This window comes from Balaenoptera musculus, chromosome 1 (genome assembly GCF_009873245.2).
Source record: "Balaenoptera musculus isolate JJ_BM4_2016_0621 chromosome 1, mBalMus1.pri.v3, whole genome shotgun sequence".
Lineage (NCBI taxonomy): Eukaryota > Metazoa > Chordata > Mammalia > Artiodactyla > Balaenopteridae > Balaenoptera > Balaenoptera musculus.
The window spans coordinates 7,822,188-7,850,167 of record NC_045785.1 but is presented as its reverse complement, the minus strand read 5'-3'; the positions used below and the strand labels follow the sequence as shown (position 1 = coordinate 7,850,167).

At 45.4% G+C, this 27,980-nt stretch overlaps 1 protein-coding gene across 1 annotated transcript; it reads right to left on the bottom strand.

Moving 5' to 3' along the window:
- Nucleotides 1-11,944: 11,944 nt before the first annotated feature.
- Nucleotides 11,945-27,407, bottom strand: PGD (phosphogluconate dehydrogenase). The gene is made up of 13 exons (XM_036841834.1): nt 27,253-27,407; nt 26,579-26,654; nt 25,701-25,880; nt 23,326-23,391; nt 22,537-22,655; nt 20,762-20,831; nt 17,953-18,087; nt 16,161-16,350; nt 13,710-13,840; nt 13,346-13,479; nt 12,827-12,926; nt 12,561-12,683; nt 11,945-12,463 (listed from the first exon to the last, which is right to left on the bottom strand). Exons 1-13 carry the CDS (start codon nt 27,258-27,260, stop codon nt 12,344-12,346), a joined length of 1,452 nt encoding a protein of 483 aa, XP_036697729.1. The 5' UTR covers nt 27,261-27,407; the 3' UTR covers nt 11,945-12,343.
- Between the last annotated feature and the right edge of the window lie 573 nt (nt 27,408-27,980).

Here is a 27,980-nt window from a genome sequence, read left to right as displayed (position 1 = left end):
GAAGGCCCGAGGCTTGAGATATTTATGGGATAAAGAAGCAGGGTGGTCTTAGGTGTGGGGAAAGGTGATCGGAGGCAGGGGAAAGGTGAGGCAGTCAGTGTTCTGCGCAGGCGCAGTTTTAGGGTTGGTAGTCCAAACTAGTCTTAGCTGGTCTGAACTGGGCAGGAGCCAACTCCAAAGTTTGCGAAAACAACCCCCCCGTTACTATAGTGACCCATACGTCAGAAGCGTTATCTATAAGGGCAGTTTAGAAGTCTGGTGATACATTACCTAGGCTATGTGAAGCTTGGAGGGGATGCAGTTAGAGAATGGAAAAAAAACCCAAAAAACAAATAAGCAGGCTTAATCAGTAAAGGAGGCTGCAAGCAGAGGGGTTTCTAACAGGCGGTTTCCTATCTGCTGTTCGGTAGGACACACTCAAGGATTTCTGCTAACCCTGTGGGGCACGGCCTCACGGAGAGGAGATACTGCGCACCACCAGTCAGACACAGTAGATGCAAATAACGGCAAGAACGGAGATGATAGAAAAATGTGCAACGTAGTAGCGTAATTAATAAGTGATGACTTCTGAGTTTTTACTACCTTTGTTTTTAATACAATTTATTTAAGCCCAAATTTATGGAACTTAGTTCTTAATAATGGCTGTGTTTGTTTCTAGTTTTCAGTACTCCTGAAAATTTAGAAATCAACTCTCACCGTAGGAACTGGCTCTAGCACACTGCTGGCCTGGCACATAGTGAACACTTACTGAATCAAAGTTGAAAGAATGCATTGTAAAAAAAAAAAAAAAGAATGTACTGTGTTGGAATCAGTTGTTAGATGCAGACCTGAGTGGCCAGCTCGCTGAGTTCCAGTGAGAGCCCCAGAGCCGGGCGCACGGTGGGTTTCACTGAATGTTTGCTGAGGATCTGACTCTCAGCAGCATCTCAGTGAGTCCTGACAAAGTAGAGGCCCCCCAATTGTTTTAAAGAAATTTGACTTAGATAGATGTAGAGGTATCCCCTGCTTTTGAAAGTTTGCACTAAGCCACTGCACTTTTATGAAGTTCTACATTAGTATGGCAACGGCTTTTTTCTCGTAAAAATGAAAATTCTCTTTGGATTTCTTTCGGTTAGCGAAAACAGGTACTAACGCAGGGCTTTCATAAAAGCAAAGTGGTGGAACTCGAACTTTCAGGAAGGGGGGAAACCTGTATATTTCTAAAGCCTTATTGCAGTCATCAAGGGGAAAATCATATTTTTGGACCTCCTCACACTTCTTTTACAGTTTAGTGCTCTGTTTATTTTTTTAAGAGTTTTTTAAAAATTTATTTATTTATTTATTTTTGGCTGTGTTGGGTCTTCGTTTCTGTGCGAGGGCTTTCTCTAGTTGCGGTGAGTGGGGGCCACTCTTAATCGCGGTGCGCGGGCCTCTCACTGTCGCGGCTTCTCTCGTTGCGGAGCACAAGCTCCAGATGCGCAGGCTCAGTAGTTGTGGCGCACGGTCTTAGTTGCTCCGTGGCATGTGGGATCTTCCCGGACCAGGACTCAAACCCGTGTCCCCTGCACTGGCAGGCGGATTCTTAACCACTGCGCCACCAAGGAAGCCCTTGGGTTTTTTTAAAAGAAAAGAGCATATGCATCTATATGGGGATGTGGGATATTTGAAAGGAATAGAAAAAGAGCTGGGAGGATACATGACAAATACAGTTAAATTCTGAGCATGATTTGAAGAGAAGGCAGATAAAGGCACTCAAATTTTTCACTTTATATATTTCTGTATTCTGAATTTTTTTTTTTTTTTTTTTTTTTGGTCTATGCTGGTCTTTGTTGCTGCGTGCGGGCTTTCTCTAGTTGCGGTGAGCGGGGGCTACTCTTTGTTGCGGTGCGTGGGCTCTTGTTGCAGAGCACGGGCTCTAGTGTGCGCGGGCTTCAGTAGTTGTGGCACACGGGCTTAGTTGCTCCGCAGCATGTGTGATCTTCCTGGACCAGGGCTTGAACCCGTGTCCCCTGCATTGGCAGGCAGGTTCTTAACCACTGCGCCACCAGGGAAGCCCTGTATTCTGCATTTTTAAATGAACTCCAGCCCTCGGACCAGGCCTTGGGTTCAGAGCCCAGCCCCTCTCACAAGCTTTGTGACCCTGATCAAGTCAGAACCCCTCCAAGACTCAGTTCCCTCATTTATAATGTGGGGATCATAGGACCAGCCTTGCAGAGCAGTTGTGAGGTTTAAATTGCCTCACATAAGTGTTCAAGAAACAGTAACAATTATTTCCCAGGCAGTGTCTGTGCTTTTCACCATGCAAGGTATCTCACTTTAAAGCAGCTGCTTCCCAGGCTGAAAGAGCATTATTCCAGTGACACGTGCAGAATACCCTAACCCTTTAGGGTCTGAAGAGAGAGGTCCAGGGCTGAGGTATTACGTTACAGAAAATGGATGTACACTGACCTTCTGAACAACACGGGTTTGAACTGCACGGGTCCACTTGCACAAGGGTTTTTCTCAATACTAAATGCTACAGCACTACACGATCCACGATGGGTTGAATCTTTGCGTGCCAAACCACACACTTGGAGGGCCCACTATAAATTATACGCAGATTTTCAACTGCGAGAGGGGGAAAGTGGGGATCGGCACCCGTACCCACCCACCTCTTGTTCAAGGGTCAACTGTGGTTGGTTGGGACTATTTTCACAGGATGAAGAGCTGGCATGTAAACTGGCCAGTAGGTGTCAGCATTGCACTGACAAGGCCCTCTTGCCCCTTGGTTAACACTCACTGAGTGCTGACTTGCTCCTGGCTGTGCCCTAGGTGCCCTGCCCTCGGAGGTGGGTGCTGTTACCCCCATTTTATATATGAGGGAAGAGTGTCCCAGAGGTGAAAGGACTTGTCAGAGGTTGAACTGCTAGGAGGTGGTAGAGCCCAGATTTGATTATGAGCAGCCTGGCTTCTGAGTCCAAACTCTTATCCTCTTCTCTCATCCCACTGCCCTCACCATAAATAAGGCAAGGACACTGCAGGTTTCCTGAGCCCCTTCCAGCTGCATTAAATAGGGTACCATAAATGTTTAATCATTTATTTTCCCTAAATTTGCACTGTAAAATGCTGATTCAGAACTCCATCTCCATCGGCTGTTATATGTATTCTAGGAACTCATGAGGTCAGGACTTTCATATTCTCTCACCACTAAATAAATGGTTCCCAGCACGGTGCTTGGCACATAGTAGGTGTACAGTAAATCTGCCAATGAGTAATGCATCGTACACACTGAGCAGTAAGATAGTCTGATGATCTCTACCAAGTAAGAACACAGAGGCCAGGGGAGGAACCAAGATGGCGGAGTAGAAGGACATGCTCTCACTCCCTTTTGCGAGAACACCAGAATCACAACTAGCTGTTGGACAGTCATCGACAGGAAGACACTGGAACTCACCAAAAAAGATACCCCACATCCAAAGACAAAGGAGAAGCCACAATGAGACGGTAGGAGGGGCGCAATCAGAGTAAAATCAAATCCCATAACTGGTGGGTGGGTGACTCACAGACTGGCGAACACTTATACCACAGAAGTCCACCCACTGGAGTGAAGGTTCTGAGCCCCACGTCAGGCTTCCCTACCTGGGGGTCCGGCAACGGGAGGAGGAATTCATAGAGAATCAGACTTTGAAGGCTAGTGGGATTTGATTGCAGGACTTCGACAGGACTGGGGGAAACAGAGACCCCACTCTTGGAGGGCGCACACAAAATAGTGTGCGCATCGGGACCCAGGGGAAGGAGCAGTGACCCTGGGGGAGACTGAACCAGACCTACCTGCTAGTGTTGGAAGGTCTCCTGCAGAGGCGGGGGGTGGCTCTGTTTCACCATGGGGACAAGGACACTGGCAGCAGAAGTTCTGGGAAGTACTCCTTGGCATGAGCCCTCCCAGAGTCTGTCATTAGCCCCACCAAAGAGCCCAGGTAGGCTCCAGCATTGGGTTGCCTCAGGCAAAACAACCAACAGGGAGGGAAACCAGCCCCACCCATCAACAGTCAAGTGGATTAAAGTTTTACTGAGCTCTGACCACCAGAGCAACAGTCAGCTCTACCCACCACCAGAGCCTCCCATCAAGCCTCTTAGATAGCCTCAACCACCAGAGGGCAGACAGCAGAAGCAAGAAGAACTATAATCCTGCAGCCTGTGGAACAAAAGCCACATTCACAGAAAGACAGACAAGATGAAAAGGCAGAGGGCTATATACCAGATGAAGGAACAAGATAAAACCCCAGAAAAACAACTAAATGAAGTGGAGATAGGCAACCTTCCAGAAAAAGAATTCAGAATAATGATAGTGAAGATGATCCAGGACTTCGGAATAAGAATGGAGGCAAAGATGGAGAAGATGCAAGAAATGTTTAACAAAGACCTGGAAGAATTAAAGAACAAACAAACAGAGATGAACAATACAATAACTGAAATGAAAACTACACTAGAAGGAATCAATAGCAGAATAACTGAGGCAGAAGAACGGATAAGTGACCTGGAAGACAGAATGGTGAAATTCACTGCTGTGGAACAGACTAAAGAAAAAAGAATGAAAAGAAATGAAGACAGCCTAAGAGACCTCTGGGACAACATTAAGCACAACAACATTCGCATTATAGGGGTCCCAGAAGGAGAAGAGAGACAGAAAGGACCAGAGAAAATATTTGAAGAGATTATAGTCGAAAACTTCCCTAACATGGGAAAGGAAATAGCCACCCAAGTCCAGGAAGCGCAGAGAGTCCCATACAGGATAAACCCAAGGAGAAACACGCCGAGACACATAGTAATCAAAGTGGCAAAAATTAAAGACAAAGAAAAATTATTGAAAGCAGCAAGGGAAAAACGACAAATGACATACAAGGGAACTCCCATAAGGTTAACAGCTGATTTCTCAGCAGAAACTCTACAAGCCAGAAGGGAGTGGCATGATATACTTAAAGTGATGAAAGGGAAGAACCTAAAACCAAGATTACTCTACCCGGCAAGGATCTCATTTAGATTTGATGGAGAAATCAAAAGCTTTACAGACAAGCAAAAGCTAAGAGAATTCAGCACCACCAAACCAGCTCTACAACAAATGCTAAAGGAACTTCTCTAAGTGGGAAACACAAGAGAAGAAAAGGACCTACAAAAACAAACCCAAAACAATTAAGACAATGGTCATAGGAACATACATATCGATAATTACCTTAAACGTGAATGGATTAAATGCTCCAACCAAAAGACACAGGCTTGCTGAATGGATACAAAAACAAGACCCATATATATGCTCTCTACAAGAGACCCACTTCAGACCTAGGGACACATACAGACTGAAAGTGAGGGGATGGAAAAAGATATTCCATGCAAATGGAAATCAAAAGAAAGCTGGAAAAAAATAAAAAATAAGAAAAAAAAAAAAAAAGAAAGCTGGAGTAGCTGTACTCATATCAGATAAAATAGACTTTAAAATAAAGAATGTTACAAGAGACAAGGAAGGACACTACATAATGATCAAGGGATCAATCCAAGAAGAAGGTATAACAATTATAAATATATATGCACCCAACATAGGAGCACCTCAATACATAAGGCAACTGCTAACAGCTATAAAAGAGGAAATTGACAGTAACACAATAATAGTGGGGGACTTTAACACCTCACTTACACCAATGGACAGATCATCCAAAATGAAAATAAATAAGGAAACAGAAGCTTTAAATGACACAATAGACCAGATAGATTTAATTGATATTTATAGGACATTCCATCCAAAAACAGCAGATTACACTTTCTTCTCAAGTGCACACGGGACATTCTCCGGAATAGATCGCATCTTGGGTCACAAATCAAGCCTCAGTAAATTTAAGAAAATTGAAATCATATCAAGCATCTTTTCTGACCACTACGCTATGAGATTAGAAATGAATTACAGGGGAAAAAACGTAAAAAACACAAACACATGGAGGCTAAACACTACGTTACTAAATAACCAAGAGATCACTGAAGAAATCAAAGAGGAAATCAAAAAATACCTAGAGACAAATGACAATGAAAACACGACAATCCAAAACCTATGGGATGCAGCAAAAGCAGTTCTAAGCGGGAAGTTTATAGCTATACAAGCCTACCTAAAGAAACAAGAAAAAGCTCAAGTAAACAATCTAACCTTACACCTAAAGGAACTAGAGAAAGAAGAAGAAACAAAACCCAAAGTTGGCAGAAGGAAAGAAATCATAAAGATCAGAGCGGAAATAAATGAAATAGAAACAAAGAAAACAATAGCAAAGATCAATACAACTAAAAGCTGGTTCTTTGAGAAGATAAACAAAATTGATAAGCCATTAGCCAGACTCATCAAGAAAAAGAGGGAGAGGACTCAAATCCATAAAATTAGAAATGAAAAAGGAGAAGTTACAACAGACACCGCAGAAATACAAAGCATCCTAAGAGACTACTACAAGCAACTCTATGCCAATAAACTGGACAACCTGGAAGAAATGGACAAATTCTTAGAAAGGTATAACCTTCCAAGACTGAACCAGGAAGAAACAGAAAATATGAACAGACCAATCACAAGTAATGAAATTGAAACTGTGATTAAAAATCTTCCAACAAACAAAAGTCCAGGACCAGATGGCTTCACAGGTGAATTCTATCATTTAGAGAAGAGCTAACACCCATCCTTCTCAAACTCTTCCAAAAAATTGCAGAGGAAGAAACACTCCCAAACTCATTCTATGAGGCCACCATCACCCTGATACCAAGACCAGACAAAGATACTACAAAAAAAGAAAATTACAGACCAATATCGCTGATGAATATAGATGCAAAAATCCTCAACAAAATACTAGCAAACAGAATCCAAAGGATCATACACCATGATCAAGTGGGATTTATCCCAGGGATGCAAGGATTCTTCAATATATGCAAATCAATCGGTGTGATACACCATATTAACAAATTGAAGAATAAAAACCACATGATCATCTCAATAGATGCAGAAAAAGCTTTTGACAAAATTCAACACCCATTTATGATAAAAACTCTCCAGAAAGTGGGCATAGAGGGAACCTACCTCAACATAATAAAGGCCATATACGACAAACCCACAGAAAACATCATTCTCAACGGTGAAAAACTGAAAGCATTTCCTCTAAGATCAGGAACGAGACAAGGATGTCCACTCTCACCACTATTATTCAACACAGTTTTGGAAGTCCTAGCCACGGCAATCAGAGAAGAAAAAGAAATAAAAGGAATACAAATTGGAAAAGAAGAAGTAAAACTGTCACTGTTTGCAGATGACATGATACTCTCTACATAGAGAATCCTAAAAATGCCACCAGAAAACTACTAGAGCTAATGAATGAATTTGGTAAAGTTGCAGGATACAAAATTAATGCACAGAAATCTCTTCCATTCCTATACACTAATGATGAAAAATCTGAAAGAGAAATTAAGGAAACACTCCCATTTACCATTGCAACAAAAAGAATAAAATACCTAGGAATGAACCTATCTAGGGAGACAAAAGACCTGTATGCAGAAAACTATAAGACACTGATGAAAGAAATTAAAGATGATACCATCAAATGGAGAGATATATCATGTTCTTGGATTGGAATAATCAATATTGTGAAAATGACTATACTTCCCAAAGCAATCTACAGATTCAATGCAATCCCTATCAAATTACCAATGGCATTTTTTACGGAACTAGAACAAATCATCTTAAAATTTGTATGGAGACACAAAAGACCCTGAATAGCCAAAGCAGTCTTGAGGGAAAAAAACAGAGCTGGAGGAATCAGACTCCCTGACTTCAGACTATACTACAAAGCTACAGTAATCAAGACAATATGGTACTGGCACAAAAACAGAAACATAGATCAATGGAACAAGATAGAAAGCCCAGAGATAAACCCACGCACCTATGGTCAACTAATCTATGACAAAGGAGGCAAAGATATACAATGGAGGAAAGACAGTCTCTTCAGTAAGTGGTGCTGGGAAAACTGGACAGCTACATGTGAAAGAATAAAATTAGAATACTCCCTAACACCATACACAAAAATAAACTCAAAATGGATTCGAGACCTAAATGTAAGACCGGACACTATAAAACTCTTAGAGGAAAACATAGGAAGAACATTCTTTGACATAAATCACAGCAAGATCTTTTTTGATCCACCTCCTAGAGTAATGGAAATAAAAACAAAAATAAACAAATGGGACCTAATGAAACTTAAAAGCTTTTGCAAAGCAAAGGAAACTACAAACAAGGTGAAAAGACAACTCTCAGAATGGGAGAAAATATTTGCAAACGAATCAACGGACAAAGGATTAATCTCCAAAATATATAAACAGCTCATTCAGCTCAATATTAAAGAAACAAACAACCCAATCCAAAAATGGGCAGAAGACCTAAATAGACATTTCTCCAAAGAAGACATACAGATGGCCAAGAAGCACATGAAAAGAGGCTCAACATCACTAATTATTAGAGAAATGCAAATCAAAACTACAATGAGGTATCACCTCACACCAGTTAGAATGGGCATCATCAGAAAATCTACAAACAACAAATTCTGGAGAGGGTGTGGAGAAAAGGGAACCCTCTTGCACTGTTGGTGGGAATGTAAATTGATACAGCCATTATGGAGAAAAATATGGAGGTTCCTTAATAAACTAAAAATAGAATTACCATATGATCCAGGAATCCCACTACTGGGCATATACCCAGAGAAAACCGTAATTCAAAAAGACACATGCACCCCAATGTTCATTGCAGCACCATTTACAATAGCCAGGTCATGGAAGCAACCTAAATGCCCATCGACAGACGAATGGATAAAGAAGTTGTGGTACATATATACAATGGAATATTACTCAGCCATAAAAAGGAACGAAATTGAGTCATTTGTTGAGACGTGGATGGATCTATAGGCTGTCATACAGAGTGAAGTCAGTCAGAAAGAGAAAAACAAATATTGTATATTAACGCATGTATGTGGAACCTAGAAAAATGGTACAGATGAACCGGTTTACAGGGCAGAAGTTGAGACACAGATGTAGAGAACAGACATATGGACACCAAGGGGGGAAAACCACGGTGGGGTGGGGATGGTGGTGTCCTGAATTGGGCTATTGGGATTGACATGTATACAATGATGTGTATAAAACTGATGACTGATTGCAAAAAAAAAAAAAGAATGGAATGTGCCAGGAAAAAAAAAAACACAGAGAGGAGTTGCTGCCTTCAAGCCTATAGAAGAGCTCTCACCAGGAACTAAATTGACCAGCACCTTGATCTTGAACTTCCCAGTCTCCAGAACTGTAAGAAATAAATTCCTGTTGTTTAAGACAAAAAAAAAAAAAAAAAAGATAGTCTGATGATTAAGTGCATGGATTCTGGCACCAGATTGCCGGGGCTCAAATTTCAGTTCTGCAGGAGCTATGTGATCTTGGACAAGTTACTTCACATCCTTGGGCTTCATCTGTAAATTGGGGATAATGGTAGTACCTACTTTAGAGACTGTTGTATTAAATGAGTAAACTTAAAACAGTGCCTGGGAGCTTCTCTGGTGGCATGGTGGTTAAGAATCCACCTGCCAATGCAGGGGACACGGGTTCGATCCCTGGTCCGGGAAGATCCCACGTGCCGCGGAGCAGCTAAACCTGTGCGCCACAACTACTGAGCCCATGCGCCTAGAGCCCGTGCCACTGCACAGAGAAGCCCGCGCACCGCAACGAAGAGTAGCCCCCACTCGCCGCAACTAGAGAAAAGCCCGCGCGCAGCAAGCAGCAAAGACCCAACGCAGCCAAAAAAGAAAAAAATAAAGAAAATAATTTAAAAAACAAAAGACAGTGCCTGGCACACACTCTGTTAGCTATTATTATGTTCTTATATATTCCATAAATACTGTATGAGGCCCTCAGGAAAACCCCCAAATAGGGCCAGAGTTCCCAACTTCCCCGTGTAACAAATTGTCCTTTTCCAGGGAAGCGTATGTGGCAGATTATATTCGGAAAAAAAAAAAAAAAAAAAAAATCTCCTGACACACATGCTCTTCTAGAACTTTGCCAGTCTGCCATCAAGAGGTAAAGCCTAATACTCCTTCCCCTGAATTTAGAGGGCTTAGGACTCACTTGTAACTGGTACGGTGTGGCTGAAATAATGCTGTGTCACATCCATGGCTAGGTCTTAAAAGGCAATGTGGTGTCCATTTTGTTAGCTGGAACACTCCCCTTTGGAGCCCTGGGCCACCAAGTAAGAAGTCTGCCTAGGCTAAGGCCACGTGGTGAGGCCGCTGTGCACCTTTCCAGCTGGAAGCCCTAGCTGAGGTCCCAGCCAGCATCAACCGCCCAATGAATGAAGGAGACAGACACCTCCAAGTGATCCCAGCCATGGAATCACCCCCAGCTTTCAAGTCTTCTTAGCTGAGGCTCCAAGACATTGTGGAACAGAGACAAGCTGTCGCTCCTGTACCCTTCCAACTTCCTGACCCTCAGAATTAGGAGAATGATAAAAATGGTGGTTATATCACACCACTGAGTTTGGGGTGGTTTGTTACTGGAGCAGCGTATCTATTACTAAACAGCGAACATGTCAGTGCTAACATACATACTAAACATAGTATCTACATCCTGACGGTCTCTCTACCCCTCCTAAAAAGATGGCTCCACGTCTGCCTCAAAGAAATGTAACACCTGTATATCCCCTGCCTAAAGCCTCTGCTGAGAGGTCCTGTCTGCTCCCCTGCCTGACCCATACGTCTTAACTCCGCTGTGTCTCAAATGAAGCAGAAAGAAAGCAGAAAGATAATAGGCCCCCAGTCTCTGCCAAGGGAGGCCCTTTGCTGGAATGGCCACCAGACTGCCCCTGTGGCAGTTAGGCTGGACAGGACCTGGCTGGGGCAGAACCCGTCCGTGGCCACCCCCATCCACTTTCAGAATTGTTCGACCACCTCACCTTCAGCAGGAAGTAGGTAATAGTCAACCTTAAATAGTATTCACTGTGTGGCAGACATTAATTTTTCAAATAAGTCATGGGATGTAAAATTCCAAAGGCATGAAATCATATATAGTAAAAAAAACCCTCCCTGTCAAGGACCTAGGCAAAGGACGGTTATATTCTTTTAGCGATAAAGGAGCTTCCGTTTATTTTGCCCTGACTGTGCCATAATGGCCCCACCTGGTTGCTCGTTAGAAATACAGAATGTGGGGCCCCACCCCAGACCTGCTGACTCAGAATCTGCCTTTTTTTCCCAAGATCCACCCGCTGGCAGGGTGGTGGTGAAGGGGTTATGGCGGTAGTGTATTCAGTTAAGATCTGTCTGTCTTAACATACACACTTGAGCACACAGAGGAGCCCCGCCAGGAACTTTCTGAGGGCTGGTTTGCAAAGTGAATTCACCAGTGAGTGCTGAGAAGTAACATTTGGTTTCTAACTCTCAGAAACGCCACTGCTTCAGGGACAGGCACACCCCGAAGTGGTAATAATAATAATTACCACTTATGTAGGTGCTTATTATGTGTCAAGTGTTGGTCTGTTTTTACTAGGTGAATCTTCAAAATAGCCTTAAGGAGGCAGGCATGATGATTATCCCCATTTTACAAATGAGAAGACTGAGGCCAGATAGATTAAATAATTTGTCCAGTCATAAGCCTGTACACCCACCCCTTGACTACCTCTCCCCACCCTTCCCTCCAGAGTTAATCATTACCTAACTCTGCTGTTCCTGGTACTATTATTGAGGTCTTTTCTTTCTTTCTTTTTTTTTTTTTAAAGAAAACAAAGAGGAAAATATTTAACAAGGCTAAATAAAGGAAGGAAATAAACTAATTCAAATGTAATGAAACCAGGTGCACATCATTCTGCCAATGAGGATGTGGCTCAGTGTGGATAAGGTGAGAATGTTTAAGAATCTGGAGAAGCAGCATAAATATGATTTTTCTTTTTTTTTTAACTTTTATTAAATAAAGGGAAAAGGGAATTCAGCTGCATGATACAAAGGCTCCAGTTTGATCAAATTCCACAAAAACCTTTCCCACCTATGTGAGAAGAGCTCTGTCTCCCTAACCCACGGGGGACACGCGGGAAACACTGCCTCAGGGAGCTGGCTCTCGAGGTCGCGCACACGCTCAATTTCTGCTCCATCCCAAGAGGCGAGGGCAGAGGGCGTGATGGTTCTCAAAGAGCTACTTTACAAATAAACTCGGGTTGACTCTTCAGGAGTCTCTTACGACACTTTATTTTCAAAGATCTGAGCAGAAAGTAGGGCAAAGGGCCATGTAAGCAGTGCTGTGTGGCAAGTGGAATGTACCGGTCTGTGGAGTCGTGGCGCCTAACAGAATCTGATCAGGCGTTGTATGAAGACGAGGACACGCTGCCACCGTGGCCTGTCCAGTTGGTGTGGATAAACTGTCCCGGCTTGGCCAAGAGTTCATAGGTGTGAGCCCCAAAGTAATCGCGCTGAGCCTAGAAAACAAGAAATGGTTTGGTTATAGGACAGACGCAGGCACATGACCCTAGGTACCACCCAGGTTAATGTTCACCACCTATTCCAAAAGCTCACCTGGATTAGGTTGGCCGGCAGCATCTCGTGTCTGTATCCATCATAGAAGGAAAGAGCAGTGGTGAAGCAGGGCATGGGAATGCCTGTCTGAACACCAGTACTGACTGCCCGCCGCCAGGAGTCCTGAGCAAAAAAGCAAAGCAAAGACTAGTGATTAGCTCACAGAAAAGACAACAGACTTTCATACATAAATGAAAAAGCAGGCGCCCCCAGAGCAAAACCCACTGAGACAGAATTCCTTTACCACCCAACTCTGGGCTACATACCTGGCAGTTTTCCACAGCTGACTTAAAGAAGTCATCTAGTAGTAGGTTCTGAAGTCCTGGGTTTCGATCAAACGCATCTTTTATCTTTCCTAGGAATACACTGAAATAATCAAGAGGGAAAACAATCAATAAATCTTAACTAGCAGGCTGAACGCCTGGCAGAAAGCAGGGGAAGTAAGTGGGAAGCTGACAGATACCCTCGCGAGGTACGAAGGCACCTGTCCCCCCATCCCCACCAGCTCGCTGTATTTGCCGTGAATACAGACAGGCCAGGTCCCGAGAGGTGAGGGCCGAGGGCACAACCGTGCTCACAGAACTACTTTAGACGGGGCAGGGTGGACACTGGAGTTAGAATAACTGACGTGCAGGAAGAAAGTGAGATGTGACCCCTAAACCTGCCTGGTCGCCAGCGTCCCAGCGGGAGGACTCACTGCACCAGTTCCAGGGAAGCCGTCCCCGAGCGCGCCCGAAGACCGCGGCGCTCCCGCACGGCAGGCGGCAGGCCCCCCGACCACTCACCTCCTGATGATGCAGCCCCCCCTCCACATCAGGGCAATGCCGCCATAGTTGAGGGTCCAGCCAAATTCAGTGGCTGCCTGTCTTAGCAGCATAAAGCCCTGAGCATAAGAGATGATCTTGGAAGCATAGAGGGCCTAAAGGAGGGCACAAAGACTCATCAGAGCTGCGGCTGGCCCACGGCTGCCTAATCCACACCCCCCCCCCCCCCCCCCCCCGCAGTGCAGCTCTAACGAGGACACGGTTTAGCAAAGGCTGCAAATCAGATCAACAGGCAAGGCTGGACTGACCCCATGTCCTCCCCGTGGCCTCGGGGTGTTCTCCCCACCAGTCCCACCCCTGCTGCCACTGCGGGGCGGCACCCCACCTTTCGAATGTCCTCCAGGAATGATTTCTTATCTCCTTCGAACTGGACCTTTTGAGGCCCCTTCAGCTTTTGGCTGGCTTGAATCCTCTCGTCCTTCAGAGATGATAAGCATCGAGCAAAGACCGCTTCTCCTACGTGGGGGGAAGGGGGAGATAACAAGTCACCACAACTCACACGCAGAACCCGAGGAGGAGCACACACGAGCCAGAGAGGACGAGGGAGAAGAGCAAGGGAGCACGAGTTCCAGTTTCTCCACGAGCTGGAAGTCTCAACCTTCCGCCACAAAGGTTAACCTGGATCAGAAAGAACTTTCATAAAAAGCTCTAACGGTTAACTTGAAAATGGAAACTCCAAGTCAGTCTTCCAACATAAAGACACGTATTCAACCTCAAAGATCACCATCAACTTCAAAGGGGAATTTTAAGGGGAAAATACGAAGAGCAAAACCACTATTGTTAAGAATTACTCAGTGTTGGTCCACCAGTAAAATTTCAGTTTCATTTGCGAGGACTTTAATTTATAAATGGTCACCAAAGACTTCATTTATTTTCTTTTGAAGCACTAATACTCATCACTTTGAAACAACGAGTACACTGAGACTTCACCTTTCAAAAAACTCCATTTTCTAATTCTTACAGTTTAGTTTTTGCTATGTCCATGGTCACCATTACAGCTTCACAATTATACTTCATTTGAATAAAAAATATTTCAATGTTTTTGTTTTTTTTGGGGGGGGCTGTGCTGTGCGGCACGTGCAATCTTAGTGCCCCGACCAGGGATCGGACCCGCGCCCCCTGCAGTGGAAGGTGGATTCTTAACCACTGGACCACCAGGGAAGTCCCCAATATGGTATTTTAATATTAAGATATTAGTATCTTAAAAATTATCACTTATAAATGCTTGCCCAATTGACACTTTATATAATTAGAATAAATTAACCATTTTTTCCCCCAACAGACAAAATGAAGTAAAACCTTTGGGACTAACAGAGGACTTTATTTCTGAGGAAAGGGTTCTGGCCATAAACTTGAGAGCAGGTGTCTCCCTGTCCTTGTCCTTGCCTGGCCCTCTGGGCTCCTGCACTGCACACACATGATGACTTAGCATTCCTGGGCGGAAGCTTCACAAGACAAAAGGCAGGAAGAGGCGAGTGTGGCGTAACCCTCGGGGGGGTTACCTAAAGATTAGCTGGAAGACTCACTTCCCCATTAGTTCAACAAACAAGAATGGCACATAGCCAGGGAGGAAGCCTGCCTGCCTTCAGCTTTAGACGGGGCAGGGTGGACACTGGAGTTAGAATAACTGACGTGCAGGAAGAAAGTGAGATGTGACTTAGGTAGGCTACAAAGTCTCTGAAACAAGAGAGTAGGACTCCTTTTGAGGCAGTGATGAATAAACTGCTCCCAGTTATTGCGCCCTTGGGCCCCCGCCCAGGGTAGCACTCAGATTAGCTAAAAAGCATTCAGCTTCCTTCTCTGCAGAGCTGGACAAAGCAAACTGCTTCCCTCCTTAACTGTGCCTGCAACTACCCAGTCAGCTGTAAACAGAGTCAGGCATAATTAACAGGAAACCAAAGGCGGGAGGAGACTAGGGAGGGAAAGGCAACCTATGTCTGGAAGAGCCAACAAGAAAACTTGTTTTATTACTACAGGGGGAACCATTCTGCCAGGAGCAAAGATCAGCCTTCATTAAGCAGACCAGGAGCCTCCCTTCATTCTCCTTTTCCAATCTTGACAGAATGTATCTATTTTATTCTTAAAGAACCATCATGTAGTTTCGTTAATCCCCTTATCGTTTTTGTTTTATTTCTGCTTTTGATTATTTCCTTCTCTCTACAACTTTTTGAGTTTGATGCTTAGCTCATTAAGACAAGATAAAAAACATGGATGGGAAGGATATACACTCACTTCAGGACAGTAGTTTTCTTCTAAAAGAAGAAGGGGAAGGAATTTAGGAAAAGAATATTAAAGGACTGGAAATGCTTAGGTAATATTTTATTCCTCAAATATCTGAGAAAAAAACCTCAGCAAAATAGTAATAAATGTTGAGTACCTAAACTTTTATTATTCTGTGAACTTTTGTATGAAAAATTCCATTACAGTTAGCTTCCCTATTAGAAAGATCTTAGGTCACTGACTATAATTTGATCACTAATGTTAAACCGATCCCCAAAGTCAAACTGGATAAGACAGGTAGTAACTTTTGAATTTCTCTCAAAGAAGAAATGAGTTTTCTCATGACTGACAGAAGGATTATAAAGAAGAGATTCAAAAGCAGCTTCAGCCTCTCTCACACTGTCAACTTATTCAAGTGCAGAAAGAGCAGACCGCACTCGGAAAGCCGACTAGGGTTGAACAGATTCTCTGAGAGATCTGGTAACTCTCAGTTGCCTGAAGGACATCAGGGTCAAAACAGTGAGATGAAAAGGTTCAATCCAAAGCTGAGTGTTACCGATGAGGGTGACGGGGACGCCGTACTCCAGGGCAGAGATGGCGGTCCACTTCCCGGTGCCCTTCTGCCCCGCGCTGTCCCTGATCTTTGGCAGCAGGTGTTTGCCGTCAGTATCTTGGAACCTGAGAATACTGGCTGTGATCTCAATCAGGAATGAGTCCAGCTCTGTCTTATTCCATTCCTCAAAGGCCTGTGTGCAGGATGTGAAAGAAAACAATGTGGGAGAACCTAGGATTATACCGGAGATGCTCCCTTAACGGATTCATCCCTTTCCCATGTAAATATTGACCGACGCTCACAATCTGCCCAACACCTGAGGCTACCAGGCTCCTGTGCAGGACACCCGAACGCTTCTTCCACCAGCTGAGTGTTATGCTAACCAAGAGTCGGCTGCTTCTGATTTCAACCTGGTCATGCTGTTTTCTGGTCACCAGGCCAGTGCTTTCCTCAGAGCCAGGTGTCCCCTCACCTCACTTGGGTTTTCGTACAGTCACTTTCCTTGATCACTCGATCTAGAGCAGCCTCTTCCTCCCGTTTACTTTTCTTTATAATAGTGATCACGAACAAGTTTTATATATTCAGTCATTACTGTCTTTCCAAGGTCCATGAGGGCAGGGACTTTGTTTTTCCCACTAATATATCCCCAACATACAACAGTGCCTGGCACTCATATTATGTAAACCAATTAAATATGAACACAAAAAGAAAAGCAATGTTTCTATGAAAACTAAGTCAAACTGTTTTGGAAAGAACAATAAAGGCAAGTTAGTGAAACAAAATAAGTGGGGATGACACAATTTTTTTTTTTTTTTTTGGCCACACCACATGGCTTGTGGGATCTTAGTTCCCCAACCAGGGGTTGAACCCAGGCCCTTGGCAGTGAGAGTGCACAGTCCTAACCACTGGACCACCAGGGAATTCCCAACACAAATTTTAAAATTAGGAGGGAAAAGAATGTAAAACATCTGGAAGGATTCTGCACTGTGTGCAAGTGTCTTTAAATCACGTTCCACTTGAAATAACTGAAACTACAAATTCTAGATGATAAGAAAGTTGATTAGAATGCTAATCAGCAGAGCCACACTTAAAAGAAAAAGGACCTGGCTCTCCATGAAACGATGGGTGATTGAACGTACCTTCCTATATTTTCAATTAAAATAAATGTTTGCCTAGTTAATGATGCTGAAGTATTTAGAGAAAACAGTACAAATGTCTGCAGTTTACTTTGAAGTGTATTTTTTAAAAAAGATAAAACTGATAGAGGGATGGACAGATATTCCACAAAGTAAGCAGAGTAAAATGTTAATGGTAGAATCTAGGTTGTGTGTATGTAAGTGATCACTGTCAAATTCTTTCAATTTTGTTGTATGTTTGAACATTTTCAGAATAAAATGTTTGGGGAAATGCTTATGTTTCCCAACTCTGACAACCTTTTTTGAACAGCTGTCTAACAGCCAGTCCCACCTGGATCAGAAAAGCGAGCTTCTGCGGCACCTCCCACGTGGGACCATCGGAGGATCAAACGAGACCAGGCGGTTAAGTGACACAGGCCTGACACACAGTCAGGGTCCCTGAGTGGGAGAGACGATTACACCAAGAGTCTCTGGGAACTTCTGGCTTAGTGACTGGCTATCAGATTTTATGGTCCTGTTACTGAGAGCTTCCCTTAGATTAGGCTGAGTCCATCCAGATCACCAGAATGACCAAGGGAAAAAGAATGAGGAAGGACTTATCGTCACCAACAAAGCCTTCTCACCTGAGCAGCGCTCCCCACCCAGGGCCCGGGACTCACCTCTGCCATCTCCTTGTGCTCCATGCCCAGGACGTCTTTCATCAGGTGGTAGGCCTCGCAGATGAGCTGCATGTCTCCGTACTCTATCCCGTTGTGCACCATCTTCACAAAGTGTCCTGCCCCCTCGTCCCCCACCTGTTAGAGCCACAAGCGCCGAGAGGCCGTCAGGGAGCCAGGAAATACACCAGAGAAGCCCACATCCAGTTCTTTGGCAAGGCTCCCTCCCCATACAAAAAATAAATACGAACAAATATTTATAGTATTTTCAAAAAAAGACTCACCATATAACAACCCAACACAAGCCTCAATCCAGCACGATGCTATTGTAAACTAACTCCAAATTCATTCCTTTAAAGGTTTTTCAAAATCCCCAGATTCACTGTTAAGTACCCACAGGTCTTTAGCCTACGTTTTCCATTCTTTCTCATTGTTATTAAAAGTGACTCCCCACTCCCCAGCCCCCTCCCACAGGTAAAAGGAGTCTTCTTTTTCCTGAAGTTATTTTTCTAGCAACCACAGGTGAAAAGAAGCTGGCTAACTAAATCACGTGTACTTTAAACAATGTATAAATGTACTGTAGTTGTAATGGCCACCGAGAGGTAAATGACCTCAGATGCAAGGTCTGCCCTCAACCTTGTAAGCCCAGAAATGTGTTCTTGCCAGGGTCCCACAACTGACAAGGTGCTGATTTCTAATAAAGCTGGCAAGATGTATAAAATCAGAATACCAGTCTGTGAATTTATGATGAGAAATTTAACTATGTACCTTAATGGTTACAAGTGTTAGTCTGATCAACACATTCTGTCCCTGTGGACAAGCTACTTGGGAAGCCAGATTATCTGAAAACTGGTTGGAGGGCAAGGAGTCAGAACAAGGAGAGCTCTGCAGTCAGACACTCCCGTCACCATGACAGGGATATGCCTGCCGGTGGACCAGTGCTGGCAGCACTGCTGGGGTGGATGCTGTCACACTGCCACCCTGACACAGAGACTTCCTCCGTCTATGTTTCCATGGCTGGCCTACCCTTTCTGATTTTTTTTTTTTAATTTATTTTGGCTGCGTTGGGTCCTCGTTGCTGTGCGCGGGCTTTCTCTAGTTGCGGCGAGCGGGGGCTACTCTTCATTGTGGTGTGCGGGCTTCTCATTGCGGTGGCTTCTCTTGTTGTGGAGCACAGGCTCTAGGTGCGCAGGCTTCAGTAGTTGTGGCACGCGGGCTCAGTAGTTGTGGCTCGTGGGCTCTAGAGTGCAGGCTCAGTAGCTGTGGCGCACAGGCTTAGCTGCTCCGCGGCACGTGGGATCTTCCCGGACCAGGGCTTGAACCCGTGTCCCCTGCATTGGCAGGCAGACTCCTAACCGCTGCGCCACCAAGGAAGTCCCCCCATTCTGATTTTGACACTTTCTTTGGCCATGAAGTAACATGGCCAATAATACCTTGCTTCACCCCTTCCTTCCTGTAACTTCAAAACTGAGCTAAGGGGTGCCTGCTTTTAGTATCTATACCAGTTTTTTCTTTTCAGTAACCTAAGAGTAAGGCTTGGGGTTATGGAAAGTCACCAGGAGTTGATCAAGATACACAGGCAAGTACTGTTATTTTCCTCATGCTTATGTCCTAAATGTATCTAAAAAGAAGTTACTGTCACTGTACTTTTTTTTTTTTTTTTTTACCGTAGCAATGTATTGTCAAGGAACAAAAGCTCCCTTCCCAATCCTTCACACTAGTGAGAAAATTACTCAGTCTTCTAAATCACAGCACCAGCGTCTCTCAATGCTAAGCAGGTTCTGACTGAACTCAGTGACCACTGGTTAAAACGTGAGGAGCGGCTTAGTCACCAGGCACTGTCAGGCCCGGGGGGAGGCCTCCCCTCATCCCCCGTGGGCCCAAGTCCTCATTTCTTCTCTACCTTTTATCTCATATAAAACAAAACTAACATCATAAAAATGGCACGTAGAGTAAAATGCAAGGGGATCAGGAGCTAAAGAGAACTTGGAGGTCATCCAGTCCAACCCCCATATTTGACAGATGAGAAAACTGAAGCCCATGGAAGAACATGACTTGCCTAATGTCACACCGCTAGTCAATGGAGAGCCAGAACGACAACTCAGGTCTCCCCTGCCTAGTGTTTTTTTTTCATCCATGGGATGGACTGAGGCTGTAACAAGGGATAAAATTTATTTTACCAGCAACACAAAATATAGGAAGGGAAAGAATGTGCCTCGGCCTCCTTCACATTCAGTGAGGGCGAAGAGCTGCAGCTTACTCTGTTCTAAGCACACAATACCTACCCAAGGGAGCAAACTCCACTTTTGATTCTGACATTCTCTCTTTTTTTTTTTTTCTTCCCCCACCCCCTTGACATTCTTTCTTTCTTTTTCTTTTCTTTTTGTTTTTTTTGGCCACGCCATGCGGCTTGCGGGACCTTAGTTCCTCAAGCAGGGATTGAACCGAGGCCACGGCGGTAGGAGTGCAGAGTCCTAACCACTGGACCACCAGGCAACTCCCTTGACATTCTTTCTTTAGCCATGAAGTAACATGGAGAAAAAAATCTTACTTCATCTCATCCTTCCTGTTCCTTTTTTAAGGAATCCATATTTTAGATGAATTGAGAAGGGCTGCTTTTAATATCAACCTCCAATTAAGATACAAGGACATGTACAACTGACGCATTTTCGGCATCGGCTGTGCTAGCGACGTAAACATTGAGGAGCTTATGTCACAAAGCAAACCGCTGGGACCACGGTGATCCTTGCTCTGCACCTGGTCATGTCGACGCCCGTGGCGCCAACTGGCTTCAGGGGGGCCCACAACGTACCCAGTCACAGCAGGGTTCTCCAGTCCCCACTTTTGCAGCGATGCCCTGGAAGATGGCCTTGATGTGGGGCCTGTAGGAAGGAAGTGGGTGGTTCAGCTGCTGACAAGGGGAGGCCTGGGTCTCCACGAAATTCTCAAGGACTCCCCCCCGCCCCCCAACTGTTTCCTTTCTAGCGGGCGGTGGAAGTGCCCACAAAAAAGTAATGAATAAGCTAAGTCCGCAAGGTAAATCAGTCAGAGGCTGCGGACGATCTGATTTGAGACAGGAGACAAAAAGGCTGGGTAAGAGGGTCGGCAAAGCCCCAGAAGAAATTTCTATTGCACTATCAGCAGAAGCTGTGATTCCAAGCCGTTCCTGTAGCGACTGCTTCTGTTAGTCTGGATGTATGTTATCAAGCACGGCAGGATTCTGGACAGACAGAACCATGCAACATTTCCAAGAGCTACATTCCTTATCATCCAGAGAAAAAGCAACTGTTCATCATTCCTTCCACGCCTCCCTTAGGAGTACAGAGTAAGCTCCTGACGCCGTTCCCTACTGTTCTCCTCACTTTTGACCAATAAAGCCTTCTTCACAAAAGGGTTTTGGTAAAGACACAAAACCTCACAGGGCTGCAAAGTGAATGCTCAGGAGGAGGGGGCTAGGGTAGCTACATCTTAAGCTTTTAGAGCTTCCCTGAATTTTGACTATTTCAGATAAAAGTACCATTTCTGCTTCTAACAGGTCAGTGTGAGAAAATGTATTAATGAGAACTAGAGCACCTCTGTATATCAGATTTTTTCATGTGTATTGTCTACATTTGTAACAGCCCACTTAGCGGTACCCCAAAATAAATATTTTTAAGTTTTTGAGAAGCAGGAAGGCCTCTATTTCTAGACTTTAACATACTGAAGAGAATCCCCAGACTTAATCATTAGGGAGGTAATTAAAAGACTAATCTTCCCCAGTCAACCCCTCACCTTTGGGGATTAGGTTTGATCACTCCTTACTTTAATGCCTAATGTAAGTCTAGAATAATCGGAAACCAAACTCACTCGGAAAAGCGCGTTACCTTCCCACGTCTCCCTCACAAGGATCCTTCCTTTTCTATTTCTTTCTCCTCTGCTCCATCTCTCTACCATCCTCTATCTGGCTTTCCCTCTTCCTGCAGTCTCAGCAGCGGTGTGTCCCTCAGTCTACATTATGTATAATTAATTACTTGCACCTTTTCATTTTAATCCTCTATCCCGCTCATCACCCCCAGCCTATGCCTTATACAGCCCTCCTGCTACATCACCACCAAAGCATCCCCCCTTCTGCGGCCAACCCTTCCTCTTATACACAGCACAGTGAGCAGTGTAAAATTCGTTTTTTCCCGAGTCAAATAAAAATTTTCCACCTCATTCCCTGGGACAAAAGAGGCCCTGTCTGATTTTGCCGTTACTCACAATGGTTAAATACACCACATATGGGCTGAAGAGGCAGACCTTGCTCCTAAGTCCAGACAGTGCACAGGACGTTATCTGAGCTGCCTCGTTAAAGCCTCTAAACCCTTGAAGCCTATGTAGAACTTCCATTGTTGGTACGAGAGGAAATAACAGAAGAAAAAAGGAAAGGAGGAACAGGCACACGCGTTCCGTCAAAGCCACAAAACGTATACATAAATATTCCCAGCCTCTCCCATCTCCAACACTGACTGCACAGAGGAGATCGGGTGGCAGAACTGCTCACAGCTCACCCGTTCTCAAGGTTCAGGCTCCCTGTGCCGACGCAAGGGTGGTGCCCTTGGTACTCACCAAGCCTCTTTGTTCCCTCCTGGCATAAGTGATGGGCCATACCGGGCCCCGTCCTCTCCACCACTAACTCCGCTCCCCACAAACAAGATTCCCTTGGTCTTGAGGTCTCGACACCGTCTCTACATGAGAGAAAAAGAATTTCGTCATGCTTCCCTAAAATCAGTTTCTCCCACTGAATGAGAAGAGGTATAAGACAGGTATGGAGATCCCACAATTGACTTAAATGACCCAAGGATCCACGAATAACCTGGTCATTCAAGAAATTTAATCCCCTTTCTGACTTACTAATCCCCTCTGTTTGGGAATTAAAAAAAAAAATCCATGGAAGTTTAAGATGGCTACCCTGTCCTCAAAGGGAAATAATAAAGCTAAACATACATTCTCATTTTACAGGAAAAGACCTTGTACAGTAAGACTCAACGAAGAGTTGGTTTAATACAAGCATGACTTATGACTATTTGACACGTAGATGATACAGGGACTTCTCCCAGCACACGAGACCATCAGCACAGCGGGGCTCACCCATGTTGCACACTGATGTATCACGGAGTGGCGGGACAGGAAGGGAAGATTAAGCATAAACGCCCAGCCTGCCGTATCTAAGCAGCAGTCATTCTTTTGAGTTATGTGTGTGACCCATGAGAACCTCATCCATCAGGTATGTCTTGATGGCCAATCCCAAAAGAGCACCACAGAAAGACGTCTACTCTTCTGTCACATGTGCAATGCTGGTACTTTTTTCTAGAATGTTCTCAGAACCTGGAAGAATGTGGACTGAAGAATGCTTACCGTGGTATCCCTATATTCAGAATTTCCTCCATCAATGATGATGTCACCAGTGTCCAACAAGGGTACCTGTAACCAGACACCAGCATTAAGGTGGACCAAAAAAATGAAAGACAAAAATAAACATACCTTGACCAATTAAAGCAAACAAGAACTTATCCCAAATAAACCCTGTCTGAAAGTATACATATATTATTTAATCTTCAACAATCCTCTCTGGGGCTAGAGCTAGACCTTATTTAAAAGCTCAGGGCTAGCAAACACAGTCAGAACTCTCCACAACCGAAATAATTCTTTTTAACTAAGATTTTTACAACAAACAAAACCTACTTGGAAAACTGTGTTTCCAATGTGTACCACCTGCCTGATTTTTATTCCCAGATTGGATTAGCTCTAAAAGACCTATAAAATCTCTGCCTAGAACAGAGTAGGGGTCCAGTAAATATCAAATGGTTTTGTGTATGAATAAACAATTTGATCACCACCACTTGGAGATGGCAGCAAGAGACCAGGCCTTGAACAAAAGTATCTTCCTACGCCACACCAATCAGGCTGGCTCTATTACTGTATTCATTATTCAATCTCCCCCAACAAGGCTCCAGGTAACATTACTTAATATTGTCCTATGCTGAAGAGTACTCTACCATTTTTCAGTCCATTCTGTCTGTAGCTGACCATAGGCAGCTTGGCATCTTACTACACAAAAAGTCTGGTGTGTCCTTTATCGCAACGTTCTTCCTTTCTAGGTCTTTTTTTTTTTTTTTTTTTTTTTAACGGTAGCATACTGGTTACAAATTCCTCTCCCTGTACAAACAACCCCACTGGTGACATTACTCCTCTGGGAAAGGAATGTTCATCCCTTTCCTTTGTTTATTGTTACAACACTTCTCACAACAAAACATTTCTTCCAAATGGCTAATGCCTTGGTTTTTTCAGAGCTGATACTGTAGAACTGTTTTTGAGTATCTATGGGGTTGGCCAAAAAGTTCTTTCGATTAAAGACTACGTTGTTCAATAAAGTTCTTGGTGAAGATAAAAAATGTCTTTTATTTTTACTTAAAACCGAACGCGTTGGCCAACCCAATAAACAAATTATTCCCACTGATTCTCCTTCACCCATCTGCATTTTTTTTTCCTGAAGGAAAAGCACCCCAAGGCCGCAGGGCACTGGCAATGAGGTTGTCTCCGTTTACTGACGGTGAGGGCAATCCTCCTGGTTAATACAGTGTGATCTTCCCCCAGAGGTGTGCTGAGGAAAGGGGCCCTAGAGGCGTCCCCCCAGAAGCTTACAGCAACAGCGCTTTGACCAGAAGCTGCCGGGCACGCTCCCTGGGGAAAAGGCAGCGGTCCCTTCGGCCCCTCCTCTCCCGCAGACACCCCAGTGGGGGAGTGGCCATCAGGCCTCCGGTGAGAACAAGTTGGGGAGAGTACAGATGGCGGTGACCACGAACAAATGGGTCCACTATCCCCTGGCCCTGAGGTGGCGGAAAGCCTAAATAAGGGGTCAGACTACAATGTGCCAAAGAACCAAGATCAGCACCTCCGTGACGCAAACGCCCCCTCAGCTGATGATCAGAGACCAGAACTGCACTGAGGCAGACACCTGCCACAGCACGGCCAGCACCACCCAGGTGCCTACTTTCTTCTTCCAAAAAAAGATACATTTGCTAGGACTCCCTAAGGGGATCTCTTGTCATTTATATTAAATGATACAACAATTTGAGAATTGTTGCTTTATAGGAATACTGAGAAAGATGAACTCTATTTCTAAATTTGGACAGTAAGGTTTAATAGTGACTAGCACTAAACATTCATAATACACAATCAAAACTATAAGTTTTTCTTTTGAATATCAAAGATAGAGCTCACTGAGATTACTACTGTTTCTCTTCTGGTTGATAATGAATTCTTATGGACGTGTCTCTTGTTGTCCTCAGAATTTTATATACTAAGAATTATTACCGCTTGAGGGTATGTTGTTACTTAATTGGTGCCAGTCAAGTTAACCAACACTGAGACTTTTAAGCAACATTTTGTCAGAACTGAGCAGATCATATCCAGAAATTGAAAAGGGACAAAATTTCTTAAGCAAAAAGAAGTGAGGGACTTCCCTGGGGGTCCAGTGGTTAAGAATCCGCCTTCCAATGCAGGGGATGCGGGTTCGATCCCTGGTTGGAGAGCTAAGATCCCACATACCGCAAGGCAACTAAGCCTGCACGCTCTATAGCCTGCGCGCCAGAACGGAAGACCCCGCGTGCCGCAACTAAGACCCGACGCAGACAAAAAAAAAACAAAAAAAAAAAAAGTGAAATAGCTAAAGGAAGGGAACGAGAGACGTTCTGTCACACGAGTAGCAGCGGGGAGAGAGCTGGCCTCACCAATTTTTTAATGAAATCATCGACGGCCTGACCAGCCTTCACAAGCAGAATGATCCGCCGAGGCTTCTTCAGCTTGGAGACCATCTCCTCCAAGGAGTGCGCACCAACCACCTTGGTGCCCTTCGCCTCATTGGCCAAGAAATCATCAACTTTGGAGACCGTCCTATTAAAAGCACAGACCTAGAAGAACAAAAGGCCTGATCAGGAAATCTGGGACACACAAGACCTTCAGACTGAGGACCAAGTGACAAGGGAATTTCTATGCAGCCCAAGGTTTTGGGGAGGTAGGACCCTGATTCTACCTTTTCCCCACCCAAGTGCTGACTGATCACCGTAAAGTTAATTTTAATAGGATGAAAAGGCACAGAACTGAATATAGGCAAATGTCAACTGCCCAAAACTTATCAGGCTAGATAGAGTCTGTCGCTATTTGGTTAGGACTCAAATCTGGGAACAAGCTAGTTCCAGACTGTTATCTTCTGTCACTGATAATCCTTGTATCTAAGCCAGTTTAGTATTCACACCCCAACGTCTCACCAGATCCCATTAGGCAATAAAGTCAGAAATCTATACTCCCAGCGGGATTTCTCCTCCTTAGGATACCAACAGGTTTATTCAAGGCTGCAGAACTGACAGAACCTGCAGATACATTTAGCAGGACTCTTCTTCCTCAGAGAATTGTGGAGCTGCCCCTCCCACACCCACATGTAAAGTGGTGCTTCTCGATCTCTTGCAAAAATGTCCTAAGCAGCAACAGAGCACATATAAAGAGAACCATGTTCCAGCTTATATGGGATCTTCGGAATCAGAATGGTCACCAGCACTCAGACTAAGGCAACAAGAACCCCTAAGGGAAGAGTGTGCCCCTCCTAACTTACCACAAAGCCGTGGTCGTTCACGTTCAAAATTAAGTTCTGGCCCATGACAGCCAGTCCAATCAGGGCAATGTCAGCTCTGAAAGACGGCAAAAGGAACAAAGGAAACTGTCAGTTGCATTTAATTCATTCCAAGTCAGGGACCCAGAGCTTTCTAGCTTTTGCTGTGATTGATAACTCGTCTTAACTTTCCTCTAATCCCCTCCTCCCTTTTGCACTTTAGATCCCGGGCTTGCAGCTTTCCGTGAAACTCCAGGCGGGCCACCCCGCTCTGCCACTTCACGGGTCCTCATGTTCTCCTGGGCCAACCAAACATGCCCGCAGGAGGGGGTCCACGGCACGAAGCCTCTTCTGCACTCTAGCCGAGCTGCTGACGACTCGTCCCAGGCCTCCCGTCTCCCACAGCCGGGCCGTCCAGCGGCCCGGGCTTCCCGCGGCCACGCCTGTCCCTTCCCCTCCCGCCCTTCCTTGGAACCGGATCCGCCTGCGCCGCCGCGAGGGGCAGAGGGGCTGGGTCCGAGGAAAGGCGAGGCCGCGGGGCTGGCTCGGGGTCCGGGGCTCCGGGCGCCACGAGGCCGGGCTCAGGCGACCCCCGAGGCGAGGCGACGTCTGGGGCGACTCCGGCCTCCGCGTCGGCCCTCGGAAAATTCCCCGGCCGCCCGTGGGCGGCCACTCACTGGGCCATGGCGGCGGCGGCGGCAGAGCAGGCTGGACCGAAGAGAGCCGGCGATCAGCTAACGCGCGACGCGGACGACCGGGACTGAATCCCTGTCCGGCTCGCCTCCCGAGGCCCAGGCCGCGGCTTTCCAGCGCCGGCCAATCGCAAGGAAGGGGCGGAGCCACGGAGCCACGCCATTGGTCCGCCCCGGCGCCTGTTAGACCACCTGAGGCAAATGGACCCGCCCACTTCTAGGGCTGGCTCAGGAGAGCGCCGAGCACATCGATGCCATCTTCCCAAAGAGCGCGGGGGCGTGGCGCAGGCGCGGGACGCGGGGAAAGGCGGAGGGGGCCGGGCTCTGGCTCGGGGCAAAGGACACTGAGAGCCTGGGCTCTGCTCCGCGGCTCGGGGCGGAAGGGTGGTGGCTCACGTCGGGCCGCGCTTTCTAGTGTAGAGGGCACTTGGACGCCTGTTGTCCAAGGGTCCATCACGTCTTCCTCCCGTCGCTGCGGTGCACTCTGGGGTTGACGCGTGAAATTGCCCCACCCGGGCAGGGTCCGAGGTGTATTCTTGTCCGTGGGCACGTGTGATGGGTGCCAGGAAATGTTGCTCCTCACCATGACCTTGTGTGGGAGACCTTTTTGCGGGTGGAGAAACAGGCGCAGAGAGAGCAGGCGGGGAATGTCCTTGCAGGGGTGCGATGGGGCCAGGCTTTGGAGGTCGTGTCACTGAACCCCTTCCCGTACA

Bases quoted from the DNA above. Each gene is read 5' to 3' on its own strand.
- PGD (XM_036841834.1), bottom strand. The intron at 13,480-13,709 runs GTGGGGTGCCGC...GCCCTCCTTTAG, and splicing joins TCCTGGAGGACATTCGAAAG to GCCCTCTATGCTTCCAAGAT. The intron at 12,927-13,345 runs GTGAGTGGTCGG...TGATTATTTCAG, and splicing joins GGGGGCTGCATCATCAGGAG to TGTATTCCTAGGAAAGATAA.